At 34.6% G+C, this 10,775-nt stretch overlaps 1 protein-coding gene across 1 annotated transcript in view; it reads right to left on the bottom strand.

Moving 5' to 3' along the window:
• Positions 1-5,782: 5,782 nt before the first annotated feature.
• Positions 5,783-10,775, bottom strand: part of col11a1b (collagen, type XI, alpha 1b) — an 80,535-nt gene continuing 75,542 nt past the window's right edge. Inside the window, exons 59-67 of the mRNA XM_065276094.1 lie at positions 10,066-10,173; positions 9,599-9,652; positions 9,475-9,510; positions 9,345-9,398; positions 8,984-9,233; positions 8,705-8,817; positions 8,548-8,616; positions 8,158-8,391; positions 5,783-7,510 (exon numbers count right to left, since the gene is read on the bottom strand). Coding sequence (XP_065132166.1) covers positions 7,364-7,510; positions 8,158-8,391; positions 8,548-8,616; positions 8,705-8,817; positions 8,984-9,233; positions 9,345-9,398; positions 9,475-9,510; positions 9,599-9,652; positions 10,066-10,173 — 1,065 coding nt within the window. The 3' untranslated portion in view covers positions 5,783-7,363. The remainder of the gene's footprint in view (positions 7,511-8,157; positions 8,392-8,547; positions 8,617-8,704; positions 8,818-8,983; positions 9,234-9,344; positions 9,399-9,474; positions 9,511-9,598; positions 9,653-10,065; positions 10,174-10,775) is intronic.

Raw genomic sequence — 10,775 nt, 5'->3', positions numbered from 1 at the left:
GGCTAAAGTGTAATAATCTGTGAGATTAATTGCATCAAAGTTTGATTTTACATTGATTTCAATCTTTTACATGGTCTTATTTAGTCAATAATAAAAGATATCAAGGTTATAGTTTCAAAAAATTTTCTTGATGATTTTATATACACTGTAAGAAATATTTTGCTGCCTTAAATGTTTTTGTTAAATCAACTCAGATTTACAAGTCATGTCAACAGATATGAGTTGTCACAACTTATAAAATATAGTTGCAAAAAGTCAACTTACTTTTGTAAGTTATAACAACTCACCTGTAGTTGTAACAACTCATCTCTAGTCAATATAAATACTAGTAAATTGAAATGACTTGTAAATCCCAGTTGATTCAACAACATTTTTAAGGAAGCAAAGTATTTTTTACAGTGTAAAAAAAGCAAGGCATGCTCTTCCCAGCATGCCTTGGGTGGGACTAGACAGAGACTTTGTGTTTTTACATACATGTACATACAAAAAAAAGGACGTTTTAAACACATTTGCCTATTTTACGATTGTTTATATCAAAATGTTAGTCTGGCTGTAGCTTGACACTTTAAATCTGTACCAAATTAGCCAAAATGTAAACATGGCAGAGAATTTGTATGAATGACTAGCATTTTATTGATTGTTTTGTGTGTTCAACATGTGTAGATTGTGTTTGCCTGCTAGTTTTACAGGTTTACAGTAAAACTCTGTTATGTTTTCAAATACAATTGTTTTGGTTTTAACTTTTGACTGAAGCATGACCTCAGTCTATGTTAATTCAATTATACCACAAAACATCAATCAGAGTGCAGAAAGACAAAACAAGAAAAACAAAACGTTGATCCAGTGCCAGGTCCTTGAATGTACCCCGTAATTCAATTATTATATCTACCAGAAGTATGGCGAGGTTTAAATTCAGACTGTCTCCTCATTAATGAACAGCATCATCAAAACCCTATCCACTCTTCATATTAAAACACAAGAAAGATCTGATCAGCACACTGTATACATTTCTGTAAATCCCACTGCTGCTGGTTGCCATTTTGTCACCATTAGAAATATATGAGAATGTCACATTTTATTAAAATTGTAATGGATAGAGCAGAGAGGGAAAATGATGAAGCTAGAACTTTTTATTAAAATGCTTTGGTTGTAGAAAAACAGAAGCTCAAGATAGAGTTCTGTGGATGGTTCTTTTCATACACTGCTCTTGAAACTTAATTTTTATCCAAAACATACACTCTAAAAAAACAAACGGTGCTATATAGCACCAAAACAGTTGCTTTGGATCGTAACGATAGAAGAACCATTTTAGTGCCATATAGCACCGGTGAAGAACCAGTGAAGCACCAGTGAAGCACCAGTGAAGCACCAGTGAAGCACCAGTGTAGAACCATATAGGGGCCATATAGCACCACATATGGTTCTACATAGCACTATATGGTTCTACACAGGTGCTTCACTGGTGCTTCACTGGTGCTTCACTGGTTCTTCACCGGTGCTATATGGCACTAAAAATGGTTCTTCTATCGTTACGATCCAAAGCAACTGTTTTGGTGCTATATAGCACCGTTTGTTTTTTAGAGTGTATACTATAAGATATTTTGTAGACTATTATTATGTGTCTTTCTGAAAAAATCAACACAAATAAAAAACTGCTCTGAATTAATCGTTTCTATGCCCCTTTAACATTTCTTTTTAGAGCCCTTATAACTCTTTACATTTTTCTTATACTTTTAAATGTGTGTTGACTGTTAGATTGGTGTATTATAAATGTTTCATGAAATTAATATAAAACACTTTTCAAATTACTGGTGGCTTTAAATTTTTAAGTACAATCAACTTGGCTTTTCAACTTAATATTTTTATTGTGACTATGATCAGTTGCTGTAACTCATAAAATAAAGTTAAGATTGCTTAATTTGCTTAACTGTAACTTTTACAATAGCCTAATTGCTTATTTAATTGGTTATTTTATAAGAGCCAATTTGATTATACTTTTAAAATGCAAGGCAACCAATAATGTTTACAGTGTACAAAAATATTTAACTATACTATTGGTTGATAAAAAGGTAAAACCTTACATTTGCATAAGACTGACATTTCACCTTCATAATCATGACATGACACGTATCATGAACATGAAGGAGATTTTAATGCACGTTTATGACAACTGTCTTTACAGTAAGTTTCTTTTGTTCAATTATGTAATTTTTAATGCAAAGATGACATTGTTCGAGATGTCTTTGTTTTGACAACTTGACATAAACCAATACATCATAACTTGTCATAAAAATAGCATAATAATTATCAAACTTAAGAAACTACCTAGCTTTATGGGTTAGTGTTACATTAAACTTAAACTTTGTCATTTAATTGTCATAAAGTGTTAATACTCAGTCAAATAGTTTTATAACAGAATCATGAATATTTTTCTTGACCTCAACAACATTGGTACGAATTGAACTTGTCATTAAAAGTGTTAATACTCAAATAATTTCAAATGCCTTAACAAAATGCCACAGACATGTGAAAAGATTACACTTAACTTTATGTATGTGCACACAAAAGAGAACTTGTTGTTTCTCACACAGAGGGTTCTGCAATTTTCGGATATAGAAGAAAAAACAATATAATTGTATTTAATTAATTCATTTAATGTAATTAACTGTTTTTCCAGTTATATGGACCCAACGCTGCATTGCTTTATTGTGCTGTTTTCATTTAATTTTAGTGGAATCGGTCTCCAAATGTAAGAAAATATAATTTTAACAATTTTATTTATTATTATTATTATTGGATGATTGCTTTTATTTCTCTAACACCTGGAGGAAACTTAAAAAAACATTATGGGCCCTATTTTAACGATCTAAGCGCACTGTCTAAAGCGCACAGCGCAATGTCTAAATGGGCGTGTCCGAATCCACTTTTGCAAATTTAACGATGGAAAAAATGGTTTGTGCGCAGAGCGCATGGTCAAAAAGGGTTGGTCCTTTTTTATGAATAATGGGAGTATTTTGGTCGTAACGTGCAATAAACCAATGCAAGTCTCACCTCTCATCCCCTTTAAAAGCCAGTTGCGCTGGCGCTATGTCTAATCCCTATTTAGATGACGGACTTTGTAAACTGAAAAACTAAGCGAAGGAAGAAGATCCCCAGTTTAAGATTAATGTTAAATAATTGTGTTGTTTTTCACTTGTATTGAAATTGTTATTTTTTATTGAAACCTTTAAAACCCGTTTTCTTTTAGTCATGGAAGTAAAAAAGCAGGCTTTTAATTGCTTAAAAATATGGCTATCCAATATCATCAAAAATAATTTACAAGTATGTAAGAAAAGGTTTGTACTCTAAAAATACTTTATTTCTAACAAACAGGAGATAAAGAATTTACAAACGGCTTTCCGCACGTTTCAGCACTTGGACAGCGACATTTTAATGGCAAATTAAATTTGTATCACTGTAGTTGAGGTCAAGAAAAATATTCATGATGCTGTTATAAAATTATTTGACAGAGTATATTAACACTTAATGACATTTTAATACTTTTATGAAAAATTCGGTCGCACTTTATTTTACAGTACGTGTACTTACCTTGTACATATATGGTAAATACGTTGTACTTACCGACAAATGTGTGGTACTTACTTTTAGGTATCTACATGGTAATTAATTGGTATCATTACTGTACTTACCAGTGGTACATACTTGGTAGTTATTATGTAACTCTAGGTAAGTACTGGGTAATAACATATACATACTTATAGTGCAGGTATACTGTAACTAACGAGAAACATTACTGCACTTTCAAATAAATGTACAATATAAGTATTTAGTATTTACAGGCAAGTTAGGGTAAATGACAGGTAGTGTGCATATATGATAACTAATATCAAACACTACTGTACTTACAAATTGTATATACATGATAAGTGTGTGGTACCTGTAGGCCAGTGTAAGTTAATGACCGGCACATATGGTGTATGTATACTGTAACTAACGAGAAACACTAATGTACTTAAAATTGTATATACACGATAAGTGTGTGGTACCTGCAGGCAAGTGTAAGTTATACTTATACCATACGCATATGATAACTGAGAACAAACATTACTAATGTGCCATTTTGGTACTCAGACTCAATATCTTTGTCCTTTAAACCAAGCATTAAATAACTGTATGCATTAACTACTGGGTACATTCATTAGTACGTCCATGGTAACTGGATGGAAACAGGACTGTAAAATAGTGTTGCTTTTTACACAGTTATTACATAGGACCTAACACCTAAGATATAGCATCATATACATGTCACTGTGAGGCAAACCCAACCATTGACTATCATACGCATTAACTACTGGGCACATTCACTAGTACACACTTATTGTGTATATACAATTTGTAAGTACAGAAGTGTTTGATATTAGTTTTCATATATGTACACTATAAATACTTGTCATTTACCCTAACTTGCCTGTAAATACTAAATAATTAAATTGTACATTTATTTGTAAGTACAGTAATGTTTCTCGTTAGTTACAGTATACCTGCACTATACGCAGTGTTGGGGAAAGTTACTTTTAAAAGTAATGCATTACAATATTAAGTTACTCCCAAAAAAAGTAACTAATTGCGTTACTTAGTTACTTTTCATAGAAAGTAATCCTTACGTTACTTTTAAGTTACTTTTGCGTTACTTTTTCTTGGCTGAGGCTTGACCTCTTTCAAGCCTTGCAGGTGTTTTTGTGCCTGAAAAGTTCTGCATTCATTAATTGCATATTTCATCACAAAAATGTTGAACTCCGGCCTGCCATCTTAGTTTCTGATTCAAACTGTTCCCACACAGACATGTACACATAGAGTGCATAATGTGACTACGTTAAGTTTAATTCAGTACATCATTTTTTTTAATCAAATTAATTCAACTAAAAAAGTAACTTGCATTACTTTTTTGAAAAAGTAACTCAAATATTAATGTGTACATTTAAAAAGTAATGCGTTACTTTACTCGTTACTTCAAAAAAGTAATATTATTACGTAATGCACGTTACTTGTAATGCGTTACCCCCAACACTGACTATACGTATGTATCTGTTATTACCCAGTACTTATCTAGAGTTACATAATAACTACCAAGCATGTACCACTTGTAAGTACAGTAATGATACCAATTAATTACCATGTAGATACCTAAAAGTAAGTACCACACATTTGTCGGTAAGTACAACTTATTTACCATATATGTACAAGGTAAGTACACGTACTGTAAAATTAAGTGCTACCAAAAATTCAATTTGTTTCACTTGTAAAAAGTGGTCATTTATGTTGTCTTGGTAATGTCAAGTTGTCATAGCAAAGACATCTCAAACAATGTCATCTTTGCATTAAAAATGACACAATTAAACAAATGACACTTAATGACAGTTGTCATAAACGTGCATAAAATCTCCTTTATGTTCATGGCACGTGTCAGTATTATGTACACCTCTTCCAGTAAAGTGTTACCGAAAAAAGTTATTCCAGGAGATCTCAGACAGCAATTTGTTCAACACCATACGTGCAGGTAGCCTTCTGCTTCTGAATGCCTGGGCTGTTCTACTAATAGCACCATGGCAACATTAGATATTGAAGTTACGTCACAATCTAATTTCTTCATTTCATCCTAACAGAAACATTCTTTAAGATTAAGATGTTGAAAGTAATGAAACAAATTACACTGATGTATCAAAGAAACATGACCTGTTAACTAAACATGTTGATGTTTAGAGCAAAACTGAAACAGAGCAGATTATCTAATTGAAAGGTACTGATCATTTATTCCAAGTTTTACATAAATTATAATTATGTTACACAGATGGGTAAGTCGTGAAATTACTCTCATATATTTGAAGGGTTTTCAAAGACACAGACAGAAAACAATGGAGGTAAAAGAAAACAAGCAATCAAAAGTACAGTTTCAGCATTAAAGAATCGCACAAACTTGAACACATGTTTACCACAGTAAGATTTAAATATATGAAGTTCTAGAATGCAATAAGCTTTTGGACATACAGCACAGAAACACAGGAATGATTCACACTAAAAGTAAACAATTATCACTTTGAATACAATACTGTCCAGAATCCATTTCTAATGTTGAAGCACCTCAAAGTTGTTTCCGTTTCTTCAGGGGGTAAGTTAAAGCAATCACAAATAGCCAAAGTTTAACAAATAGCCTTTTTTATTTCAAAATCCCCTGCAGATATATCAACTTGATTATCCAACCAAGGCTCTGTATGTACAGGGTTGAACATCTTTGAATCTGACACTCCCTTTAAAAGACTGAGGTATACTGTGAAGAAATTTAATTTAACATCAAGTTACTCTTTATCAAGTTTTCTTTGCATTGAGGAGAAAGTCCACGGCATCATTGCTATCATTTGTGAACTTCAAAATCCGGTGGAAATCTGCAGACTTCAGTAAGAGAAAATAAGAAAACTGACTTTCAGTTCAATCCTTCATTAAACATTAGACATGACTGAATGCCCATATATTCCTGGATAGAGTGGAAGCTCATAGTGCTAAAATGGGCCGATATTTACAAAAGGGATACCTTATAATTACAAATATGGATGGTTTGAATGCATATTTTATTTTATAGTTACTTTATAGACACTTGGATTGACATCTTGTAAGTAATGCTGCTTGGAAAAAATAAAACAAAAACAAAACTGCTATCTAGCGAAGTCTCTTTATAGATACTAAAATTTCTTAACATCAATTTTGATACATGCAAGATTTAAAAAGGAAATTGAGAAAGAACAGTATTGTACAAAATAATAATTACAGTTTTACCAAAAATGCACTTTCAATAGCACCGTAAGTGTTTGGAAGTTTACCACAAGAGAGCACACCATTGTGGTTGTCTTTCTCAGAGCAGCACCAAGAGGAATACGATCCATAAGGTATACAGGGACTAGGATAATTTTAGGGACTGAGTGGGAATCTTAAAAGAAGTGGTGCTGAGATCAAGGTTGAAATGGAATTAAAACAAGGCGTAAGACATTAAAGTGGTGAATAACAATTTGGGGGTTTGGGAAAAATCCTACTGGTTCTAAGCTGGATAGTGTGGTGAGAAGATGAAGAAATGGACCTCCTTCCCCTGAATGTGCGCCACTGTCCACCAGGCAGTTCAAGTCCTCTCTCACAATTTTATCCCAATAATGGTTTTCAAATGTTCAAACAGGGAATTCAAACATTTCAAATTATGCAGTGAGGGAGCTGATGTGTTTGTGGCGCAAGGAAGGGGGTGGGTGGCTGATGCCAGGGGTAGGGGGGCTCTTGGCTTGCCACACTCCTTGACCTTTGCCATGACGGTAAAGGGTGTCCTTTAGCCGAGGAAGCAGACAGGGCCTACCTCAAAACCAAACCTTTGATTGGATTCCCCAAAGTCATTCAACATGACGTCGATGATGGGCACCTGGTCGATGCGAGGAGTGTTAATTTCCATCACAGATTTCGAATATCCCTGCTTTGTCTGGAACAGAGAGGAAGACACATGAGGTTATTAGTGACTGTTTAATATACATCTCATGTTAAATTAGCACACTCATTTAAAAATCTATAGTAATTACATAAGATGCCAAAGAATGCATTGATGTTAAACTGTTCTCTGATATTAACATAAAAGGTATGTGGCTTTTGTGGAATTAATGTCCATTTACAACATTAAGATTTGTCCCTAGTATTAAATGGTCTATTACCATATTTAAAAGGGTCATGAATAATAATGTTGAGCTCTTCTCTGATTGGCTGTGTCTCAAAGTGGCTCATTTCAGTAGCTCTGTATGTGTGCAAACAGACCTTATATTTGAGCCTATATAAGAAGAAAATACAGATTTTGAGAAATAAGTTGAGCCAATTTTAGGCTACTTTGGGAAAATTATTTAATTTAATAAAATGGTGCTAAATACTGTGAAATAAAGTGTTTTAGTAAATAAATAGAAATAAATGATGCTAATGCATTCCATCACTGTTGAGAGCCAGTAAAAATATTTTTTTCTTTAATAAAATGAATACTGCTAACTACATTTATGCAAGCTTTTGGATTATTTACAGACATACTTAAAAAAGTATGAATGTCACTGGAACTGAATAAGTGAAATGTTTGAATCGCAGCCTCACCGAGCAGCCGTCTGAAAGAGCCTTGATGAAGGGGTTGTTGTCATAGGACATTTCCTCATCATTGGAGCCTAGGAAACGCAGCGCCTTGTCATAGTTGTCTGCTTTGGCATCATACCAAGCCACCGACTGATGGCAAATGTAAGTGAAGTTCTGCCGGGCAGAAGAGCTGAGCAACTTGAGGAACGTCATCTGGACTGAGCTGATCGAGTTCTCTTCGACATCCACATAAGACAGCTGAGACAGAGAAAAACATCATCTCTGATCAAACATCATCTCAGACTGAAGCAGCTTTTAATATTAGATAAACTATTGTCACTTTCAGCCGCAGGGATCCAAAGTTGCTTGAGCTTTGATTCAAAGATTATGAATGTTAAAATGGAGGGTACTTACGATTTTTCCACGCTTGAATTCACTGAACCAAGATCCTGGTGACTCCTTTGGCCAGTTTGATATTCTAACCTAAAACAAAAGGAAAGTAAACAAATTCACCATGATAAAGATTTTACTTTCCATTGATCGTGAGATTTAGCAGCAGTACTTCTCTTACCCCTGAAGATTTCTTATCGGGGTTGATGCAAGTTTCTCCTCCTGCTGTGAAATTACAGTACACTTTGAAGGTATCTCCTGTGCATCCCATATTGGGATCGATCCAGTATTCTCCTACAATCAAAAACATGCAAGTTACTAGAATATTCTCTATGCGTTTGCTCCAATTACAGAGAGACTATCAAATCTAGTTCACTAGTAGATCAGATTCATATTTCATAGGCTCAAATAAGTTTATAATTCTGCTTTGACTACTGAAAACTCATAAACTTTCTCCCACCATCTGGGAAATCTGGCTGGCTGAGCTGGAGGTCTTTGCAGGTTCTGGCTGGGTTGTCCTGGGTTCCCAATGGGAACTTCATACGTTCGATGTCCTGCTTTAGGTTGTTGAGGGAGCCAAACACGTCCTCCATTCCCTCCATGCCATAGTCCGTCAAACCCGCTGCATCGTCATCCTGCACATCGGCTGACCTCTTTGCTCTTTTATTTGCCTGGATAGGGAGGGACTGGATGATGTCACCTGCGGGACCCTAAGTGATGGACAGAGATAGGAGACATACTGTAAGCAAGTTATATCTAATTTTCCAACAAAGCTCACAATGCAATTTATTTATTTTTTCAAAGTACAGTGCTTTTCTTACCGGTGGACCTGGTGGTCCCATCAACCCAGGTTCTCCCTTCTGGCCAGCTGAACCCTGCGGAAAGAGAACATGGTGATTAACTGAGAATTAATAAAAACCTTATAGAGCTATTTAGAGATTTAGCACTTACTAATGATCCTTTGGATCCCTTCTGTCCTTGTGTGCCCTGAAGATAGAAAATAAACAAGGAAACCAATTAAGCAAATAATACTACAGTGAAATGTACGACATGCTATAGTAAAGACGACACTTACAGGAATACCAGGAGGACCTGGGGGACCAAGTGGGCCAGCAGAACCAACAAGACCCTGCAAACAATAAATCAATGATGCATTAGGATATATCAGTGTTAGTCTATACAGAACAAAAAGCCAGTACAATATGTGCACAAGTTTCAGATCTTTTTTAAGATCATTCATGACATTTCACTTGGACACTGTCATTTACCAATCTTTCAATCTTTACTCTTCGAGAGAAGTCCATTTACAATCTATAATATGTGATCCTCAAACAATATCCTCTTTGAACTGTTTAAACCACTTTTATAAAGAAAAAGACGGAACAAATACAGGTGTGTATCTTGAGGACCTGTGTTTTAGTCAAGGACTAGCTTTAAGTCTTGTATGTGAAACCGAGGGTAAGTGTTTATTCTTAATCAAGGCAGATGTTGAGCAGAAAAACTACACAAAACTAAATAAGTGTGTAAAGAGCATCTACTCACAACATCACCCTTGCCTCCACCCAGTCCCTGTGGTCCTTGCAACCCCCTGTCACCCTTCTCTCCTGGTTCACCAGGAGGGCCAATAAGACCAATCAGACCTGGATGACCCTAAAAAAAAAGAGCAGAAAAAAAAACTTGTTTTAAATGTATAAAAAAGTCTCAAAGGAATAACGTGTTGACAGAAATGCAAATAAGATGAAAGTCTTGTTGATCCCTGTTAGGATCATTTCTACAAACAAAAGGATGACTCTTTGGGGCAGTTTCCAAGACAGGGTTTAGATTAAGCCAAAACTTAGTTATATCAAGACTTTTAAGTAGTTTTTACAAACAAACCTTACAAAAAACAATACTGGTTTGCATCTTGACACAAAACAATGGCACTCATATATTTTAAGTCAAGATATGCGAGCGCAAGCTGTTTTCACTTAATACAGCTCAAACATGCATTTAACGAAAGTGAAATAAAAAAATGAAAAGCAAAACTTTGTTGCCAAACAACTATATTTCATTACAGTGAATCGATATTTTTTTTATAGCATTGTGCATTGCTATTCTAAGCACAGAGAAACAATGTGTTTAAGTGGAATAATTTTTATTCAACACCTGCCATTTACAGCTACAGCTAGTTGCCGCAATGTTAATACATAATACACTCTGGCAACTCACCAGGTGTCCCATCATAAAACATCTTTAGAGAGGTATACTGCATT

This window comes from Paramisgurnus dabryanus, chromosome 6, assembly GCF_030506205.2.
Source record: "Paramisgurnus dabryanus chromosome 6, PD_genome_1.1, whole genome shotgun sequence".
In the NCBI taxonomy this organism is placed as follows: domain Eukaryota; kingdom Metazoa; phylum Chordata; class Actinopteri; order Cypriniformes; family Cobitidae; genus Paramisgurnus; species Paramisgurnus dabryanus.
This window is presented reverse-complemented; position numbering and strand designations above follow the sequence as displayed.